Source organism: Passer domesticus, chromosome 28 (assembly GCF_036417665.1).
Source record: "Passer domesticus isolate bPasDom1 chromosome 28, bPasDom1.hap1, whole genome shotgun sequence".
NCBI lineage: Eukaryota > Metazoa > Chordata > Aves > Passeriformes > Passeridae > Passer > Passer domesticus.
Genome location: NC_087501.1, coordinates 4,350,055 through 4,371,855, shown reverse-complemented (window position 1 = coordinate 4,371,855; position 21,801 = coordinate 4,350,055). Strand labels below are relative to the sequence as shown.

Sequence of the window (21,801 nt, the reverse complement as noted above, 5' to 3'; positions counted from 1 at the left end):
TTTTCACAGATACAGCACAGCCTGTCACTGTCACTGTCACTGTCACTGTCATTGTCATTGTCCATGGATTGTCCCTTTGGAGAGCACTCTGTTTCCCTGGGCCAGAGGGAGCTTCTGAAAAGTGAATTAATGGAGATTCTGGATCCTGGTATTCCCTGGAAGTGTCCCAGGCCAGGCTGGACAGGGCTTGGAGCACCCTGGGATGGTGGAAGGTCCCTGCCCATGGCAGGGGGTGGCACTGGATGAGTTTGAAGATCCCTTCCTGTTGGAACCCTGGGTGATGAGAATTTCAGACTGGCTGTGCTGACAGGCACTGACCCCCAAGAGAACTCTGCATTGACCTGAGGCCGTGGGGAAGGCTTCCAAAATTGAGTGACAGCACTGGGACTGTGGGTGTGGAGTTTGGATAGAAGTGTGTGACATCACAGGGTGGAAAACGTAGAGTTTAAGGGTTTAGAATATAGTAATGTATATAAAACAAGATGGAGGTTTTGGGATGGAGGCTGCTCCTTCTTCTTCACTTTCTTCTCCTCCTCCTTCTTCTCTGCCTTCTTTTCCTTCTCCTCCTTCTTCTCCTTCTTCTTCTCTTCCGTCTCTTTCTTCTCCTTCTCCTTCTCCCTTCTCCTTCTCCTTCTCCTTCTCCTTCTCCTTCTCCAAAGGTTTGGGTGGTTTTGTGTGATTGGATAAAAAAGCCCCCATAGCAGGCATGGGTGGTTGGTTATTGGGTTAAAAGTAAAAATAATTGAGGTGTCATTTCTTAATTGGACAGTTTATCCCCAAAAGGCCTTGTGGAGAGAGATGAAGCTCCATTTTTAGTTTGTTACAGAGAAGTGCTGCAGAACTCAGGGTTTGTGAGGTTGTGACAGAGATAAGAACTGATAAACTTCTGAGTCCAAACAAGAAATTCTGTCCTGGGATTGAATCCTGACCCTGGCAAAAAGAAGTTGAGACTCACCACCTTCCCACTCAAACCATTCCTGGATCCTGTGAATGCTGCTCTTATCCGACCTCTTCCCCCTTTCCCCTTCCAGGCTCCTGAAATTTCACCCATTTTCCTCAATACCATTGGAGTGTTTGAAACTCTGCTCTGGAAAATCTTCCCTGCTGCTGCTTTTGGGGAATGGCACAGAAAAGGAAAAACTGGCTTCAAAACATGTGAACCTGGAGCTATCAGAAAACAGCTGGAGGGGAAAATTCCCTTGGAAAGTACAGAAAATGTCCAAAATTCCCTTGGGAAGCACAGAAAATGTCCTTGGAGGGAGAGGACAGCTCAGATTCTTTGTCACTCCCAGCGTCCTTTATCCTTTTCCCTTTGGTTTGATCCCCTCCCAGGATTTCAGGTTCTTTCCTTCACTCCCATCCCCAGACCTCTCCTGTGGCTGCTTTGGGAGCACCTTTTCCTGCTTTTTTTCCTAATCAGTGAATGGGAACAGCTCTTCTGACTAAGCTCAAAATCAGCTTTTCCCTTCTCTGGTCTCTGCACAAGGGAGAGCCTGGAGCAGCTGTCAGATATTCCTGCGCACCTTTTCCTCCTCTATTTTAAGTTCAGTTTGGATCAAAAAGAGGAGCAGGGAGAAAAAGGGGGAATAGAAAGGACATAAATCAACTTGGAACCTGTGGAATTTCAGCCAGACAACACAGAGAGGCCCTGTGCTTGGGGTGCAGCACCCAGAGCAGCAGATGGGAGCAGAGCAGGGTTGGGAACGAGCAGTTCCCGGCTGTTCCCGGCCAGAGAAAGACAAAAATGAAGAGGCCAGACAAAATGAAGGGAATTAATTCATCAATTAAAGCATAATTCATTAATTCAAGCATTTCTATTTATTGAAGTGCCTTCAGGTACATTTAGGGCAGACAAAGCCCTCCAAGAGCTACACCCAAAATGGATGATGGGTCACGGGTTTTCACAATTTTATAAATTTAGTCCATTTGCATAATGGGGTTAATATTCCAATTACAGCTTCAGGTCATCAAGTCATTGACCTCAAGTTTGCTGCCCCAGCTCCCTTTTGTTTCCATCTCTGGCCCTGGGGCAGTGAGGTGTCCTTGGCTCCCAGGCCTGGACAGGATTGTTGTGTCTGCCCAAAACGGGGAGAGCAGCAGCTCACACTGGGTGTGGAGTTCAGAGTTATGGACTAAAGAACTGCAGGATTGCAGACAGATGGGAAATAGAAAAGCTGAAATCCTGGACAGGAATTGTTGTATCTGCCCAAAATGGGAGAGCAGCATCTCACACTGGGTATGGAGTTTAGAGCTGAGAGAAATGATCCTCACTTTCTGTCCTAGGTTACAATATAAAGATGTATTCTATTCCCATCCTCAAGAGCTGCTGAAACCAGGAGGGGCATTGTTTTTTTTTCCGTATCTCCTGTTAATGGGCCCATCAATGCCTTGCCCATGACCCAGAGATAATTCCCTCCGGGAGCCATTTCTGTTTAATGGGCAATCAAGGACCAATCATGGCTCAGAACGATGTCAGCCCACTGTGAGATGCTCCCGCCCAGGGGGGAGGAGCTAAGCATCCCCACCTGGATATAATCTGGGATTTGGGACACAACAAGCAGTCTTCCACTGGATTCCCAGAGGAACTGTGGCTTTTACCCACTGGTTTCCAGAGGACAAGAGCTACCAGATCATTTTTACAGGATCACCACTTCAACAAGACCATTTCACCTGGACTGCTACCACCACCCTAACTAGCAGGGTGTCAGGTTGTAGTCTGACTCTGTCAGTGGTTTTTCTTTTGTATTATTACTTGTATTTTGGGGGGGGTTTTCCTCTTTTCCTAATAAATTGTAGTTCTGACTTGGAGTCTCTCACTGGTTTCACTTTCAAACCATAACACTTTCAAAAAATTTAAAAAGGTTTATTAAAACCTTATCAAAAACACAACAGAAGTCTGAATAGAGAAAATATTACGGCACTGGAAGCTGAGGATTTTTTTCCCTCCGTCCACACATGGAGATTTTGCATTTTAACCCTTTAACCCCTCCCAAAGTTCTGTCCATTGACTCCTTCTGGGAAAGGGAATGGGACTGGGAATGGGAATGAGGCTGCCCAGTGGTGGAGATCACTTCCTGACACCTTGACTGGAGGTCAGCTGTTGCCATGGTAACGAGCCGACCCTCCCAAGTGTCCCAAACCCAGGCCACCCCATAATAACCACGCAAGGGGGGTAAAGCATGACTGTAAATCTATAAAACTTCTCTTAACACATAGACAGGATATTTGCCTTTTAATTGTGAGAGTCAGCCGTGGCATTGCTCGTCTGTCACAGTTACACACTCAGGAACTGCAGGACTACAAACAGATGGGAAATAGAAAAGTTAAAATCCCAAAGCATCGCTGGGATTTCACCTCAGCTGGAATGGGAGGAGCTCCGTGCTCAGCCCCAGCTCTGGGCCCTGCAGGGCTGTGTGACAAAGTGACAAACAGGACACTGGGGTGGCACGGGCAGGGACAGCAGCACCTGCACCAGCCCAGGCAGGGAAGAGGTGGGTGCTGCTGCCTCTGCCTCCAGGGAGAGCAACAAATTTTTTTTGTTTTGAGTTTTGAGTTTTTGAGTTTTGATTATTTTGTCCTGAGAATATCTGACAGCCACAAGAAAGTGAAGCAGAAGGCACTGGACATGCTGGCTGAAATCATCGGCCTCCTGGAAGATGCCCTGAACACGGTGATGATCCCTTTGGTGCAGGGAAGGGATTTCCCTGACGTTTTCCAGGGAAATTGGAATCGTAGTAGCTAAGTTCACCAGGGGGAGGGTACAGGGGATGTTGTATTATCTCACCCTTCACAAAACTAAAATAAAATATTTAAACACCTCTCAGTTACCCCATCTTTAAGTCAGAAAAAAACATAATCTGACATTTTTTCTTCTGAGAGCAGCTCTGTGAAACCTGGGACAGTGGAAGGTGTCCCTGCCATGACAGAGGGGGCCTGGATGGGCTTTTCCCACCCAAACTATTCCAGGATTTTATAATTCTGTGATTTTTCAGAGCCCTAAAAGGAGGAGAATGGCTGAATTGCTGATGTGGAAACGCAGGGAAATACAAAAAAACTTCCCTGATTCTCCTCTAAAAATCCCCAGTCTGTGTTCCTGCAGGTTGCACATGGGGATATTTAAGGGTGGGATCTGGGACAAGAAGCTCCCAGATTATCCCAAAATCCAGGAGATCAAATGAATTCCAGGGATCTTCAGCCTGTGCAGTTCTGGGATTTCATCCCCCTCTGGCACAGGCTGCAATCCCCAGGGCAGTTTTCCCATTTCCTCTGATATATTTTAATTATGCCCTACTCACTCAGCCCCTCTTACCTCACTGTTATTTAGGCCTTGGCAATTAATATTCCCTGAGAATTATCTTTCCATCTTCTGCAAAATCACAGGGAGAGAAGGGTTCTCATCTTAAACAGTTTTTTGTCAGTACAGCAACCAGAATATTTAATATACCAACCTTAGGATCTGCGAGTTGTTACTTCAATAAAATTAAAAACCACAAATTGAGCCCCTTGGCAAACAAATCCCAGCAAGGCTGGAAAAGTTTGAAGGGACTTTCTCAGGAGTGGAGTGAGGAGGCTGCTGTGTCATTCCCTCTTTTTTTAAATTTCTTTCCTTATTTTTTTTAAATTTCATTCTGTCTTTTTTTTTTAATTTCTTTTTAAAGGCCTGCTCTGCCGATTGAAATCCCAAATCCTGCCTGATCCCTGCCTCATTCCCTGCCTGGGAAGGCTCTTCCCTGCCTGTGGAGAGGAGCCAGCTCCTCCTGAGGATCATTCCACAGCTCCCAGAGCTGGAAACACAGCGAATGTGTTTAATGCTTCCCTGCAGCAGGTGGAGGAGCCAGCCACATTCCCATTCCCAGCCCCATTCCCATCATCATTCCCATTCCCTGCCTCATAACCATTCCCATTTCCAGCCCCATTCCCATCTCCATTCCCATTCCCAGCCCCATCCCCTTTCCCATTCCAAGCCCCAGTCCCAAAGCCATTCCCTGCCCCATTCCCAGCCCCATTCCCTACCCTATTCCCAGCCTCATTCCCAGCCCCATTCCCAACTCCATTCCCAGCCCCATTCCAAGCCCCTTTCCCATTACCATTCCAATTCCCAGGCCCATTCCCAGCCCCATTCCCATTCCTTTTCCCTGCCCCATTCCCATACCCATTCCCATACCCAGCCCCATCCAGCAGCGCGTGGGGCAGGGAATTCCTGCTCCCGAGGCCGTGGTGGATGCTGCAGAGAAGTGCTGGGCAGCTGGAGGGGAGGGCTGGGTTTATTTTAACCCTTGGGAATGACTCCAATTCCACAGCTGCTGGCGCTGCTCCGGCTCCCGTGCGGATCCACTGCCGCGGGAGAGGGGGAGGCAGGATCTCCACGTTCATGGAGAGCTTTGTTCTGGAGGGTTCCTTTTCTCCCGACAGAGATCCTCTCTCTGCTCCAGGCAGGCCTTTGCAAGAAGCTCTGCAGATAATTTGCCGGAGTCATCAGGCTCGGGAGCAGGGAGGGGAATACCGGGATTTCGGGGGCTTCTCCAGGCTGAAAACTCCTCTGAGGGAGTCCCCTGTGCATGGGGGGAGTCCCTGGAAAGGGACTCATTCCCAGCCCCATCCCCATTCCAAGCCCCATTTCCTGCCCCATTTCCCAGCCCCATTCCCATTCCCTGCCCCATTCCCATTTCCATTCCCATTTCCATTCCCATTCCCTATCCCATTCCCATCCCTGTTCCCAGCCCAGGGGCTCACCCAGAGCCCCTCACATTTGGGGTTGGGATCTCCCTGCTGGAGATTTTGGAGCTGCTGGGACTCCCATCCCACCACTCTGAGGTTTTTGGGGGGCTTCCTTCCTCTTAATCCTTTTTCCTACTTTTCCTCTGGTGAGCAGATCTGTCCCTGCATGAAAATCCTGGAGTTCTGTCCCCAAAATCCTCAGCTGGGTGTGGGGTGACCCCCAAAGCCTCTTCCCCCCCTGGAAAAACCACTTCCCCACCTCCACGGGGCACATCCTGGTCCTGTTCCACCCCTTGGACACTGCCTTGGGGAGAGGAATGGAGATGGGAATGGGAATGGGAATGGGAATGGGAATAGGGCTGGCCCCTCCACCTGCTGCAAGGAAGGATGAAAACCCCTCTGTCTCCGTTTTTCAGGGACAAACCCAGGCCAAGGCAGCGATCCCCACGTGCTCTCGGTGGGAGCAAAGCTTCCAGCAGTGCCTTCGCAGGACTCTTCCCCTTTTCAGAGCATTTTCGGTGCCTGGCGTGGCCGGAGCTGAGTGCTGGAAGTTCTGAGCTGAGTTCTCGATGTGTCTCATCCACGAGGCACATTTGGTTTGAATCAAAGTCCCATCACACCAGGCAGTGGGATTTCCAGCCCGGGATTACGAGTAATTCCAGGTTATTATTAGCAATCACTTTTCGTCAGACACTGCAGCTACAAGATGCAGAACAAGCCCAGCAGAAAGAGACTGAAATATGGGATTGCTGTTATTTAAAAAAATCAAATTGTGCAATGCAAATCAATCACTATAGTATGAGAAATCCCTTACTTTGCCTTCATTTATGTTGCCAGTTCAAGCTCAGTGGAAGACAAAAGTTCACAGGATCATTAAAGTTGGAAAAGCCCTCCAGGATCATGAGTCCAAGCTGTGACTGCCCCAGCCCAGAGCTCTGAGTGCAGTTGGACACCTCCAGGGATGGGGACTCCAAACCTCCCTGGGCACCTCTTTCCTATATTTAACAACCCTTTCCAGGAGGAAATCCCCGCTGATGTCCAGCCTGACCCTCCTGTGGCAGACCCCGAGGCTGTTTCCCCTCGTCCTGTCAATAATTGCCCCCTTATATCGGGCATTAAACAATCACAGTTTCTCTGTGACACAGCCAAACCCAGCCTGACTTCCTGCACACAAAGCTGAGATATTAAATCCCTGTAATAATCAGATTTGCAGCGGTTTTTTTTGCCAGGTTTATGGAGCCTGTAGCCAGATCCAAGTGGCTCTGTCAGGGCAGACTCCCAGGTAACTCCAAAATTGCATCCTGCCTTTTGGAACAAGTTCTGACACCCCTGCCCCGGCGCAGCCGGGGTTGTTCACCTGGGCTAAGCAAATTAAAAGGCTCTGCTCGGCCTCTCCCTTACTTTGCTGTTCTCCTGCCGGGGTAATTGCAGCTGCTGCCGGCTCCCAGCCCCGGGATGGGGAATCGCATCCCGGCAGCGTGCGGGGACGCGCCGGAGCCATGGCGGGGAGGGAGGAGGGGATGGAATCCTGCGGTCGGGCTTAATGTGCACCTGCCGGGGAGCTGGTCCGGCGGGCTGCGAGGGCGGCTGGCCGGGGGCCAAGGCCGCCACACAGCCGGGTTTGATCCCTGAAAATCCTGGAGTGCTTCCCGGGGGGCTGGGAACACCTCAAAATCACAATGAGCAGGAATGGGCTCGCCCCGCTGGACACGGGTCCCGCTTCACGCCAGCCCGGAGGAGTTGTGGATTCCCCATCCCTTGGAAGCCTGGAGGGGACTTGGAGCAACCCGGACGGGTGGAAAGGGGTGGAATGGGGTGATCCTCCCGGCCGAACCAGCCCGTGACAGCCCGGATCCTCGCGGTGTCCCCAGCGAGGGTCTGGGAAGGGAAGGGAAGGGAAGGGAAGGGAAGGGAAGGGAAGGGAAGGGAAGGGAAGGGAAGGGAAGGGAAGGGAAGGGAAGGGAAGGGAAGGGAAGGGAAGGGAAGGGAAGGGAAGGGAAGGGAAGGGAAGGGAAGGGAAGGGAAGGGAAGGGAAGGGAAGGGAAGGGAAGGGAAGGGAAGGGAAGGGAAGGGAAGGGAAGGGAATGCTGGTTGTTGGGAAGGATCAGAGAATGCTGGTTTGTTGGGAAGGGAAGGATCAGGGAGTGCTGGTTTATTGGGAAGGAGCAGGGAATGCTGATTTGTTGGGAAGGGAAGGACCAGGGAGTGCTGGTTTATTGGGAAGGAGCAGGGAATGCTGATTTGTTGGGAAGGGAAGGATTAGGGAGCGCTGGTTTGTTGGGAAGGAGCAGGGCGGGCGCGGGCAGGACGTGCCGGGCGCGCAGCGCAGCGCTCTCGCTCCCGGCGCGGTGCAGTTGCTCACGTCCCTTCGGAGCGCGGGGAGCGGAGGGGTCCCGGCTGGGAAAAGGGGGATGAAGGTGGGAAGGGATCCAGTTACACAATGGGAGGGAAGGGGGGCCGCCCTCGCAGCGGTTCCCAGCCGGGAGCAGCTGAGCAGAAAGCCGGGGGAGGGGGGGTCACTGACTTTATGTCCCCCCTTTCTCTTTTTCCTCGTTTCTTTTCTAGTCCCCCTCGATTTTTTTTTTTTTTTTTTTTTTTTTTTTTTTTTTTTTTTTTGAAGGTTGGATAAAAATCTTAACACCTTGGGAATAGAGGAACAGTGGCACAAAAGGCCGGGCTGTGCAATTTAATAGGGTCTGCTGAATGGGAATGGAAAGAAGGGAAGAAGGGGGTGATTCTCCCAGGGCTAACAGTGCCTTTCTTTTTTCTCTTTCCACGCATCAGCCAGGAAAAGAAACCCTCCAGCGTTTCACCTCGAAGGGAAGCCACGGGGAAAATCTTCCAGCAGGTTGTGCCAAGCTCTTAGGAACAAATAGGGAAACTTTTTATTTTGGTTTTTGGTTTTTTTAATGAGATCCCTAGGCTGCAAAGCAGCTGTCACCTGAGATAGGGAAGAAGGAAGGTTTTTAGGGAAAACCTTATCCCATAATGGGTGTTCTTGTATCCTGAAACCTTCTAAGAACAATTTTGAAGAGCATGGCCCTTGAATGAGCCAACCACTGATTTTGGGGCAGTGGTTCCATCACTGGCTGTTCCTTTTTTCCTTCAAAACCTGGTACAGGATTGAAGCCAAGCTCCTCTGCCACCAAACTCCTCGGAAATCCCACAGCGAGGTCAGAGTGGAAGTTTCCAGGGAATTTTGAGCCCTTGTTGCCTTCAATATGCAAAATAAAAAATGCAAATGTGCTCTGGTAGTGCAGGACTCCGAGGTCTTAGGTGGAAATTTGCTTTTACAAGTCCCCTGCCAAATTTGGCAGTGGCTCAGTGCGGGTCCCTCACTCCTGAAATCATCCCCCCACTTTTTAAAGCAAAATAATCAAAGTTCTGCCTCCACAGGGTCTTTTTGCAGCCTCCATAGTGTGGGATTTTAATATTTGTGTTTTACTATTTGTCCCCTGGTGTTTTAATGTTCGTGTCCTGATCCAGCACCGCTCACGGGGTCACCATGCCCATGACACCAAGCTGAGCCTCACTCCCTCCTGCTCCTGCTGCTGGTAATTAAACAGGCAGCAGGTACAAATATCAAACACGGCCCAAAAGGAGCAAATCCCTGGGAAAATAGTAGGAGAAAGGACAGAAGATGTGCTGGAATAATCTCAGGGTCCTCTTGGCTTCATTCCTCCCCACACTTGGGCTCCCCTGGATGCAGACGTGCTCCTGTGGAGGGCCAGGCCAACCTGCAGGGTCTGCAGCCTCAAAAAGCAAAAAAAGCCAAAAAAAGCCAAGTGGGGATGTTCACCTTGGGGTGGAGGGATCGAGCTGGGAGTTTGCAATCCAATCGTGTGGAAAAAGAGAGGAGAGGAGAGGAGAGGAGAGGAGAGGAGAGGAGAGGAGAGGAGAGGAGAGGAGAGGAGAGGAGAGGAGAGGAGAGGAGAGGAGAGGAGAGGAGAGGAGAGGAGAGGAGAGGAGAGGAGAGGAGAGGAGAGGAGAGGAGAGGAGAGGAGAGGAGAGGAGAGGAGAGGAGAGGAGAGGAGAGGAGAGGAGAGGAGAGGAGAGGAGAGGAGAGGAGAGGAGAGGAGCCGTGAGTCAGCCCCCATTGAAGTGGCTGCCAGAGTTACTTTTGATTTAATCAGGATCAATCCCTCTGGGATTATTCTCGCTTCCAAACTGGACCGGGGCTCTGAAGTGGAGAAACCACAACGCTTTGTGGGGCTGCTGCTTCTTTTTCTTGATTTTTTTTTTCTTTATTTAATGAATTTGGCTCGGTGTCCCAAACCGGAGCCGAAACCCGAAACCCTCCTGTTTCAGGGCTTTTGGCGCGTGCTCGGAACATCTGGCACAGCTGTTCCTGTGACCCCCGGGCAGCAGCACAGCCTCGCCGCTGTTCCCGTTCCAAAGGGAGCCGACAGCACCGGGAATGGGGCAGCGCTGCCCGAGCTGGGCTGGCAGAGCCTTCCTGGAGAGCTGGGAGACAGGGATGGGCAGGAGCCAGAGGGATCCCGTTTTCCCAGGGACAAAAAGGCAGGGATGGGGTAAAGCAGCGGGCACAGCTTCTGGAGCCCCATGGAAAGAGCCTCCTCCTGCTTCTCTTTAAATTCTTCCTTATTTTCAATTCAGCTGCCATAAACCCGAATAACTGCCCCAAAATGGAGAATTTTGCACCTCCATTGAATGGGATTGGTGGGATTGGCTCGTCAAATGGGAATCTGTACCTGGATGGATCCATGGGTCTATCCAAGCTGGATTTCCTTGCCTGGCACCACACAGTTCAGAGTCCTTCCCCTCCCAGAAAAGGTCCTGGGGGTGGCTGAGTGAGCCCCAAACGTGCTCATGATCCAATTAATCTCAGCTCAGATCAGCCAGAGCCGATCTCTAAATCCTCGGGTTTATTCTAAGCTGCAGGAACTTGTAACTTTTTATCTGGAAATCTTTCTGCACTCACCTTTCCCAATTTCCTTTCGGCTCTAAGGTTTAAGAGCCCTGCTGCACTTTCATCCCTGAAACACGCAGAGCTTTAAATTGTCTCTGGGATCGGGGATAATCAATCCTGCAGCGTGTTAAGCCTCATTACGTGCCCATTAGAACCGAGATTGAATCAGGCATTAGGGTGCCTCCTCCCGTTATGAAATCTGAAAAACAGGATTGAGTTTGGAGCAGGGAGGGGGGAGGAAGGGGGCGACGAAAACCGCGAAAAAAACCATAAAAATTGGGGTTTGGGGCGCAAGAAGGGGTTTGGCGAGGTGATTTTCCGGGGGGAACGGCGCAGGTGGGGGAGCTGAGGAGCGGCAGGCAGGTCTGGGGCAGGGAGGGATTTATTTGCATGTGCCTACGTGAGCGCAGGGACGAGCGCGGGGCTCGCACGTGCTGGGGCGGGAGGGAGCGCAGGGAAAGGTGAGAGCCGGGGCAGGAGCGAGGGATCCCTGCCAGCCCCTCCCCACCCCCATCCCCGAGCCCTCAAAGCCGCCCCTTCCCCCTCCGAGCCGCCCCCAGCCCGGGGTCGCTCCCGGACGGATGGGAGCAGCTTTCCCTACAGGGCAGGTGATTTTCTTTTGGGGTGGGGGCGCTTTAGGACGGCGCTGTTATTTCCTCGAGCTCCACGATCCATAGGAACCCTCCCCGCCTCCCCCATCCCCTCCCTTTCCCACCGCTCCTCCAAGGATGAACTTTTCGCTCATTGTTCTTTGGCAGGTACTTTTAATGGGCTGGAAAATATTCTTCCTGTGAAGTTGCAGTTTTGCGGGGCTTGAATGAGTCCAGTCCTCCCCTGGCTCTGCCCAGCGCCACCGATTGGCTCCGCAGCCCGGGGGGGACCGATAAGGGCGGCTATAAAACCCTCGCAGCTCCCGGTCCCCCAGCGAGCAGCAGCCAGAGGGGCCACCCGGATCCTCCGCACATCCCTGCGCTCATCCCGGGCTCGCCAGGATCCTCCCTCCCTCCTTCCTTCCTTCCCTCCTGCGAGCGCGTATCCAGCTCCACGTCTTTGCTCAAGCCGGAGTGGAAGAGGAGAGGCGCACACATCCAAAAAAAAAAAAAAATCAACCACCCAAAAAAAAAAAAAAAAAAAAAAGAAACCCTACCCAACCCCACACTTAGCGGAAACTTGTCAAAGAATGCTCCTAAAGTCTGGTTTTCTCCTGCTGCTGCTGATCAGTGCATCCGCATCCTACGAAGCTGAGCAGAATGACTCTGTGAGCCCCAGGAAAGCGCGGGTGGCAGCCCAGAACTCAGGTAACGCCAGCGAGCAGGGCTCGGAGCCGCAGCCCCGGTGCCTTAAACTGTCTCAGATTTCTCTGCTGCTGATTTTTCTTCTTCTTTTTCATTTTTTTCCTTTTTTTTTTTTTTTTTCCCCTTATAAACTTACCGGCTGGCATCACAAATGTTCCTTGCAGGGCTGGCAGGAGCTGCTGGTGCAGAGCTGGAGCAGGAATCTCCTGTCGGAGCCGGGGCAGGGAAGCGCTGCGAGGATGCGATCCAGGCTCTCCCCTCCTCCCGCAGCTCCCCAAGGAGTTCCGTGCACTTTTCATCATTTTGATTTCCCTGCTTGCATGTTTCCCTCTCCCCTCCCCGACGCAGCGCCGCTCTGGTGTTAAACCCTTGCTTTTTAGGAAGTTGATGAAATCCGCGGCGCTGGGACTGCCCCATTGTTCTGGGAACATCTGTCTGTTCAAAGAGGGGCAGCCGCCACTTGGAAGAATGCAGTAACCTAGAAACTGTCCCCTGCTCGCTGCGATTGTCACCAACTGATCGCTATCGGGCAGCTGCCACTGTAAAAATACATTGGTGACATTTTCCAAACTTGCTTCCACAATGGAGAAAAAAAAATAATTTTGCTTTGGCGAGTGAGCCCTGGATGTGCGGACTTTGCTGCTTAGATAACTTGGAGACATTGTCTGGAACAATGGGAATTAAAAATCCGCCTTCTACTGTGCTGCAAAGATATTAACGCTCCGCTTCGGAGCTCATTAACAGCTGCCTTATTTTAGATCCGCAAGGCTCTGCGGCGTTGGAGCGGGGTGTTTGCTCCATTTGCTTTTGTATTTGGTTGCTATAGAAACGTGGGGTCTCCCTCTCGCACCGTGCCTAAAACAGCCCGAGCTCCGCGCACCCGGAGTCTGCTGCGAGCGAAGTTCTAATTGGAACCTGTGGAAAGCTAATTATGGGGCTGGCTCGTGCTGCGGGAGGTTATGAACCGGGGAGGGGATGAATTACCAAATATTCCTCCCTTCAGGCACGTCAGCAAGAGCGCGGAACGACCGGGGGTTAATTGGAAAATTTTTAATATTATTTCTTCTTTTTTTTTTTTTTTCGGGAAAAATCCCGGTTATAAAGATTCTCTTTAGGATGCAACTTAGATTTAATAAGGTGCGCTCTCTCCCAGTAAAAACTCACTTTTCCCACACCTCAGGGCTGTGGGGGACCCTGGCTTCGCATTTCTTCCCCAAGAATGTCTGGTAACATGAGCTGCAAAGGCAGTGAACGTGCCTTGCCCGGGCGCGGGAGGGGACAGATGTTCGGCTCGCCCGGAAAGGTTAATCCCGGCTAATTTCAGGGCAATCATGTGGCAATTCTGCTGATTCATTGTTAAAATGCACTGGATCTGCTCTGAGAAAGCCGGGATGACATGGATACCCTCGTGCTCAGCCGCGCCGCTGCCTCCGGGGTTTAATTATCCCCGCAGCTGCATTACCTGAACTTTCTCTGCCCAAATTTCCCTTCCCCTCCCGAGTCTTCAGCAAAAATGACCTTTTTTGGCTACACCTGAGAGCTCCCAGGGCAGTTTTTTTTGCTGGATCGGGTTCTTTTGGGTGCTGAGAATTGACTCTCAAGCTAAAATCTTCTTTCTAGGTAATTCAGGCATTTTAGAAAAGCACAAATACCTCCCAATAAGCCATTTCCTGCCAACTTGTTGGCATTTGCCAACACTTCCATCTCATTTTCCAGCGGTTTTGTGACCCAAGGCTGCTCCCTAAGGAAGAGACCTCAGCACCCAGAGCTTTCCACGGGCCCATCCTCATCCCTGCTCCTTCTCTAGAGGGAGTTGGGATAAAGATGTAAATGCCTGAAGAGAGAATTGGGCTGGCATGGACATTTGGGCTCCCATCTCAGCAAGGACTGTGAGGTGCTGCACCTTTTAATCCGTGTGTGACCCTCGAGGGGTTTGATAGCTGGAATTTCTGTTCCTTTGGGGTGCTGGTTGTGTCTTCAGAGAATTGTAGAATTCTGGAATTGTAGAATAATGGAATTACAGAGTCATAGAATTGTAGAATCATGGAATTACAGAACTATGGAATCCTGGAATGGTTTGGGTTGGAAAGGAACCTTAAAGCTCATCCTATCCCCTGCCATGGGCAGGGACACCTTCCACAATCCCAGGGTGCTCCAACCCGGCCTGGGACACTTCCAGGGATGAGGAATCCACAGTCCCTCAGGGCACCCTGTACCAGGGTCTCACTGCCCTCCAAGTAAGGATTTTCTCCCCAGTATCTGACCTAAATCTCTCATCTTTTAGCTTAAAACCAACCCCAGCTGTTCTAGCAGCGTGCATATGAAAAGTTGCACTCCCACTTTTTCATAATCTGCTTTTCTGCACAAGAAGGGGCTCTGGGGTCTCCCTGGAGCCTTCTCTTCTCCAGCAGCAGCTCTCCCAGGCAGATTTTGGGGCATCAGAGAGGGTCTGAGCCTCGCCGCGGTGCCGGGCAGGATTTGGCTGTGAGCTGGGCTCTCTCTCCATGTGCTGACGTTGCCGTGTGTCTGTCCCACAGCCGAGGTGGTTCGGTGCCTGAACAGTGCCCTCCAGGTGGGCTGCGGCGCCTTCGCCTGCCTGGAGAACTCCACGTGCGACACGGACGGGATGTACGACATCTGCAAGTCCTTCCTCTACAGCGCGGCTAAATTCGACACTCAGGTACGGCCCGGGCACGAGGGGCACGGGAACAAACCCAGCCGGGAATCAAACGTGGCCCAGAATGAATCAAACCCGGCCAGAAACAAACCCAGCCAAGAATAAAACCCGGCCGAAAATAAAACCCGGCCACGAATAAATGGGAGCCGCCTTTTCATGCCCCTGACAAGTCCTGCGGGTTCTAAAGCACGTGCTGAGTGTTCTGCTCAATGCCTGACTTAATTTAAGCTGTGCTTTGAGCAGGATTAACCCTCCCCTCCCTGCAGCCCTTCCTGCTGCTCCTCTCAGCCCCCATTTTTGGCTCCGAGCGCGTCCTCCAGGGCTCTTTTTCCACCAGCTCCCTGCTCCGTGTGAGGACTTGGCACAGAGGGTTCCGTGGGGTGGAGAGCAAGGTTTCCTCTCCAGGAGGAAATAGAAATGTTCTTCTAACAAAATAAATCTCCTGACTGTGTGACCTGGCACAGGGCTGGGCTTTGACTTGGAAGTGTTTGGGTCTGGGAATGCACGGCCAGACTGGGGCTGCAGGGAGAATAAACGGGATAATATTGGAGGGCTGTGCTCTGCCAAAATCCCTTCCCCTCTGTGCTTTCCTCCCAAAATTCACACAGCCCCTTGCTCCCCGTGCTCCTCCCAAGGACAGATTTAAAATCTTGTAAAGGCTCTTGGGGTCTGAACCAGAAGTGTTAAACTGCTGGCATTAAATTGTTGTTAAATCAGTCTGTGGGGCAGAGTTGCCCCATCTCTGGTCCTGGCACTTCCAGGCTGAAGATTCTACTGCCTAAATCCTTTGGGAATGGGAGTTCAGAGCATCCCAGCTGCTGAGACTGACAGCTCTGCAGTAACTGGGAGCATTCAAGTCCCATTCCCTGCCCTGTCTGTAATTGCAGGAGGGTAATTAGCACACCAGGCCTGGTGGATATCCATAACACTACTCTGTCACATTCATATTTTCTAAAAAATCCCTTCACTGAGGATTTTTCTCCTGGGAAGCTGAGAAGCCTCAGAGAAAAAGGAAAACAATTTTATCTCATTTGCTTCTCCCTTGTTTTGCTCCTTTGGAATGTGGTTGGGGGTTGTTTACCCACAGGTGATTGTTTCCTTGGTTTCATGTGAATTGTTTTCACTCTCTGGCCAATCAGGGCCAAGCTGTGTCAGACTCTGGAGAGAGTCACAAGTTTCATTATTATCTTTTTAGCATTCTCTAAGTAACCTTTCTGTATTCTTTAGCATAGTTTCGTATTCTTTAATATAATATAGTACCATAAAATAATAAATTAGCCTTCTGAGAACATGGAGTCAGATTCATTATTCCTTCCTTCGTGTGAGGGCCCTGCAAATACCATTCCTTCCTTTGGATTCCCTGGAGTTCAGCTGAAGGTGTTTTTCCTCCCATTTTCAGGGAAAAGCCTTCGTGAAGGAGAGCCTGAAGTGCATCGCCAACGGGGGTGACGTCCAAGGTGTTCCTGGCCATCCGCAGGTGCTCCACCTTCCAGAGGATGATCTCCGAGGTGCAGGAGGAGTGCTACAGCAAGCTGGACATGTGCGGCATCGCCCGCCGCAACCCCGAGGCCATCACCGAGGTGGTGCAGCTCCCAAACCACTTCTCCAACCGGTACGGGGTCCTCTGGGACACGGGAGGGGGACGGCAGAGGCGGGAAGGAGGGGGACGAGCTGAGGAACACCTGCAGGTCCTGGAACAGCTCAGCCCAGGAAAGCTCGCGGCCTCCTCAGACCCGGCCCAGCTTCAGCAGCATTCTCCCTGCTCTTTTTGGAAAATACAGTTATTTCCCTTTCTGGGGAAATTAATTTATTTCCCTTTTTGGGAAAATATACTTGTTTTTCATTTTGGGAAATACACATATTTCCCTTTCTGGACAAATACTTTTATTTCCCTTTTTGGGAAAACACGCTTGTTTTCCATTTTGGGAAATACACATATTCCCCTTTTTGGGAAAACACATTTATTTCCCTTTTCGGGAAATACATTTATTTCCCTCTCTGGGCAAAACCATTTATTTCCCTTTTTAGAAAAACACACCTGTTTTTCATTTTGGGAAATACACATATTCCCATTTCTGGGCAAATACATTTATTTCTCTTTTTGGGAAATATATTTATTTCTCTTTTTGGGAAATACATTTAAAATAATTTCTAGAGGAGAATCATAAAATAATCCAGACGTCCCTTATCCAAAGCCTGGAGCTTGTTTAAATTTTTTTTGTTGTTTCAGTGCACTGTAATGGTCAAGGATCCCAAACAGGTTGATTAATTTGGCATGTCTGGCACACTGAGCATTTCAGAGCTGCTCAGAGACTTGTGGAATGGTTTGGGTGGGGAGGGACCTTACACCCCCTCTCATCCCAAGGACAGGGACACTTTCCCCTGTCCCAGATTGCTCCAAGCCCTGTCCAGCCTGGCCTTCTCCATGCATTGCCACCATTCCCTTCTCCAGACTGCAGCCATGCCCTTCCTGGGGCTCATGGCACCTGGAAAAGGAATCCTTGTCCTCCGGGTCACCACACTGCTGCAAAGCCCAGGACAAAGGAAAGGAGCCAGCACACCTGACCCTGCAGAACCCCCCGGTGCCAGCCCCGTGTTCCTCATCCCTGGGGACAGCCCGGGGCTGTCTCCTGGTCTCCTGTCCCTGCAGGGACGGGGTGGTCACGCTGCTGCCTGGCACCTTCCCTGCCAGGACTGCCCTGTCCCCGTCCTCCAAGGACAGGGGACACAGGGAGGCTTCAGGGCTGCTGCAGTCTGCGCAGTCACGCTGCAGGGGCAGGGATTTCTTGCTCCCAGTCCTGGAACAATCAGTGCTGAGTCTTGTGACTGGGATAAAAGGGACCTTCTGGAGCGGTTGGAGTAAATTACTCTGGGACTGGAGTGCAACCAGAGGACTGGGTCTGGGCCTGGCCATGGCCAAGGCTTCAGCTCCTCTGGGGTGGCCTTGGCTGGATCCAGGAGCATCCCAAACCTCCAGACCTGTCCCAGGACAGGTGTGCAGGTGATAAATACATTTTATGTTTCATCAACCAGCGTAAATTGATTCAGAGTATCCCAGAATATCTAGAGCTGGAAGAGACCCACAAGGGATCCACAAGGATCGTGGAGATCCATTTCCTATTACGGAAAACTCTCTTGTAGATGGAGATATTCTTTCTTGTCTATCCAGAAAAAGGCAAAATCGGGAAGGCAAAATTATACTGGGGTGGAGTAAAAATGGAACCTGTGTGTCTTTCCCCCAGGCAAATTTGTGGGGGAAATTGGAGCCTTCGAAAGGGGTTTTCTGGAGGCTTGGGAGAGGAGCAGGCAGCTCTGTGGAGGCCCAGGTGAAACTGGTGGACTGTGGAGCTCAGCAGCCCTCGGAGGGGGACATGGGGACATTGGACAGCGCTGGCCATGCTCCTGAGAGAACCAAGCCCTGGAGCCTCTCCCGAGGCACAGGGATCTCCTCCCCCAGCCCGAGGCAGAGGATATTGTGACACGTTGAGGAACAAAAGCAGCAGGATTTCCCAGCTCGAGGGCTCCCCGAGCATCCTGCTTTCCCAGCCCCTGGCCCGAAGGATCAGAATGTGCCACTTGGGAAGTCCTTAAAGGTCATTGCATCTTCCTGCATTTCATCTCGGGGCAGGAGCAGCAGGGGAGGAAAGTCTCTGCTCACAGCCCAGCTCTGGGAAGGTGTCCCAGTGTGGAATCCTCAGGGCTGGATGGGCTCTGATTTAAGCCGGGTGTGTGGCTGGCTCGGCTTTGCTCGTCTCCACTTCAGAGCTCGCTCCCAGCCCTGCTGAGCCGGGCTCAGAGCGAGCCAGAGCCTGGTCCTTTTGTGCAGCTCAGACTCTGACCTCACCTGACCTCCCCTGGCTGCTCCAAAGGCCACGGCTGAGAGTTGGGAAAGGGTTTTGAATGGGAACTCTCATTTCCCTCTTCCTTCCCCTCCTCCACCTGCAGGTTGTTCTCCTCTCTGCTCCTGTGGAAAAATGTCACCGTGACCTTAAAGTGCTTAAAATAAGCTCCCCGACGTCCTTTCAGGCAGAAATCCCAGCGAGTGTGGGACTGCTGCCCTTTTTCCCAACTTTGTCTCCCTGGGAAGATGTTCCCTGGCACAGGGAGGTGCCAGGTGCTCTCCCAGCCCTGCTCCTGGGGCTGAGGAGGAGCATTCCTTGGAGGAATTCTCAGCAGGGCTGGGAATGCAGAGCAGCACCCCTTCCATGCTGTCAGCGTACAAAAAGTGACCTGGACTCCCAGGCATCCACAGAAAGATAATTCAATTTATTGAGAATCCATTGCTTTTTATACCCCAGTTCACTGCAGGGGGACCTGATTGATCCTTTAATTAAAACACCATCAGCTAATTAACAAGACACCAATTTATAAACAATCTTATGAGAATAACAAGAAAACAGATATTAGAAAAACACCTGTAGGTTGTTTTTAATAATTGGCTATCATTGTTTATCTCCAGCTCCCCAGAGCTTCCCAGGCCAAACCTGGGAACACTTATCTGGCTTCTCTCTCTCTCAGGGAGCTGCCACCACTCCTGGCTGCTCCTTGGACACGGAATTTGTGCCCAGGGCTGCTGGGAGGGGAAGATGCAGCTGGAGAGGAGGCAGGGGAAGCCTGGCTTGGGGCTCTGTGTGGACTGGAAGTGACCATGGATTGCGTGTCCTAAGGATCTGTCCCCAGGGAATCAGGGATCTGCCAGGCTTGGACCGGGCTGCTTCTCCCCCTTCTGGGCCTTGTAAGGACTGTGCAGGGAAAGAGGGACAAGAGGGAATGGTGCCACAGGCATGGATCAGTCATGGCTCTGCCAGGCCAGGCTGGGATCCCGGCAGGATCTGTTGTTGCCAACACCAATTATTTTCCTTCCCAAAGCTCCAGGAACTCGGGTGTTTAGCAGAGAGTAAATCACACCCTTTAACCCATCCCTAATCTCTCAGCTCCTCGTTTTTACCTTCCCAATCCACCAGGATCACTCCAAACCCCCTGTGCTCACCCCTCACCTCCCAGAGCTGGGGCAGCTGCTGGTTTAGGGCAATTAAATCAGAATTTTGGCCACGGTGTTCCTTCCCTGTGCCAGGGGCACAGCACCTCCATACCCAGGGGGTTTGGGTGCAGTGACAACAAGGTTGGACTTGGCCTTGGGAGGCCTTTCCCAACCTTAAAAATTCTGCCACAACACCAACCGAAATCAATTCCCAACACACTCTGGCTGAGTTAAAAATCCTGATTCCCGTGGTGTTGTCACCTGGCGGGGTGACACCGTGGCCTAACGAGCTCCCTCTGCTGCAGGTATTACAACAAGCTGGTGAGGAGCCTGCTGGAGTGCGACGAGGACACGGTGAGCACCATCAAGGAGAGCCTGATGGAGAAGCTGGGGCCCAACATGGCCAGCCTGTTCCACCTGCTGCAGAGCGACCACTGCGCCCAGGGCCACCCCCGCGCCGAGCTCCTGCGCCGGCGCCTCTCGGAGCCCCAGAAGCTGAAGCTGCTCCTCAGGAACCTGCGAGGTGAGGGCTCCACGCCCGCCCACGCCAAGCGCGGCTCCGCCGAGCGCGCCTGACCGCGGCGGGCAGGCCGAGCACGACCAAAGCTGAGGGCTCTGCTCTAGGAGTGCTGCACCCAAAGCCAGTGGACTGTAGGTGTTTCAGCCCCCAGGAGCTGGGTTTAGTTCCTTAGGGCTCGTTTAGTTAGTTCATCTTTTCTGTTCCTCTCCAACGGCACTTCTGCATGGGTCTGTGTTCGGTGTCGCGGCTTTCCCGCCAGCCAGACGGCTCTGTCTCTTCTCTTCCCCACAAAAAAATCTGTTATCCCTAAAAATCTTAGTCATAAGTAGATCCCTACAGTGGCCAGGCCTTCAGGCACCAAACTCCCAACGTTTGGAGGCTGAGTTTTGTCCCAGACTGTTGTGCTGACACCACCCAGGCCTGGAGATTCGGCACCGAGGGGAGGAGCCCGTCCTCTCCTGCAGGTGACAAAAGATGCACTAAAAACTCTCGCACATCCTAAAAACATCCGTGGAATTCATGTCATGAATCTGTGCTGGCCATGGACGAGCATGGATGTCACCTTCCTGGTCCTGTAGTGTCACCCTCGGTCCCAATCCTTCCAGCAAAGTGCTGTGAACACGTTTAAGTCGGGATTTACAAAACTCCCTGCATGGTTTAGTCACCAGGACCTGGCACCACGGTGCAAAATGAGTTCCAACCACCCACAAACCCCAAAAGCAGGAGAGGGACGTGTTCTACCATGCGGCTGGAGCTGGTCAGGAGGTCCCATAATCGTGCGTTGTATTTCAAAGCTCACATCTCTGTACTGTATTTAACTGCCTGAAGCTTTAAACCAAGCCTAACAGAAACAAAGCCTGTCTTAAGATTAGAGTATTAAAGGCCTTGCTCTAACTGTGGTATAAATAGTGCTAAAATCTGTCTGTACTGTACATAAACTCCACCAGAGTCTGCTTCAAAGGAGCAGAACATAATAACTTTATTGCCTAAACTGAGTTTTGTAAGTCAACTCTTTCATTATTATTATTATTATTATTATTATTATTATTATTATTGCTTTCTTTTCCCTGGAAGCAGCACCTCTGTCAGGAGTTCGCATTCCACTCTGTGGCCTTTTCAGAAAGGCAGAGGGGAGAGGTTTAGGGTGGGAATCGCAGGACCAGGAACAGCTAAAAAGGAGGCAAAATCCATAAAAACCCAAGTTCAGGCTGGTCAGTGCTGTCCCCGCAGGGCTGCCAGGAAATGCACTTAGACCCAGGGCTGAGCTGCTGGGAATTCCGGAATTGTCAGATCCTTTGGGAATCTCACAGGGCAAAACTCCCGGCAGGATTTCTGGGGAAAGGCAGGGAAAATCCATCATTCCCTCAAGCTCCAGCAGGAAAGCTGAGGGCACAATGAATGCTCTGGGAGCTGCCTTTCCTCCATCCTCCTCCTCCTCCTCAGCGGGCTCTGGGAAGAGGAGCAGAGCTGGAGACCCCAAAGCTGCTCCCCACCACAGCCGGGCCCTGGTGAGCCCAAAAATGCCCTTTGTGGTGTGGGATCCACCAGGCCAATCCCAAATGCATGCCTTGGAGTCCCTGCAGAGTGGGAGACTCTGCCTCAGAGTGTTGGAGAGCTGTTAAAGGAGGGATCTCTTTTTCTTATGGAAACCTGAAGCAATATAATTTTGGGGTTTTTTGT

The 21,801-nt window shown here is 51.6% G+C and overlaps 1 protein-coding gene across 1 annotated transcript; it reads left to right on the top strand.

The window, feature by feature from the left end:
- The first annotated feature begins 11,438 nt into the window (after positions 1-11,438).
- On the top strand, positions 11,439-20,312 carry STC1 (stanniocalcin 1). The gene is given in 5 exon segments (XM_064400479.1): positions 11,439-11,946; positions 14,481-14,623; positions 16,020-16,061; positions 16,063-16,232; positions 19,907-20,312. Coding segments are annotated over 5 exon segments (1,107 nt in total). The 5' UTR covers positions 11,439-11,465; the 3' UTR covers positions 20,178-20,312.
- The last annotated feature ends 1,489 nt before the right edge of the window (positions 20,313-21,801 follow it).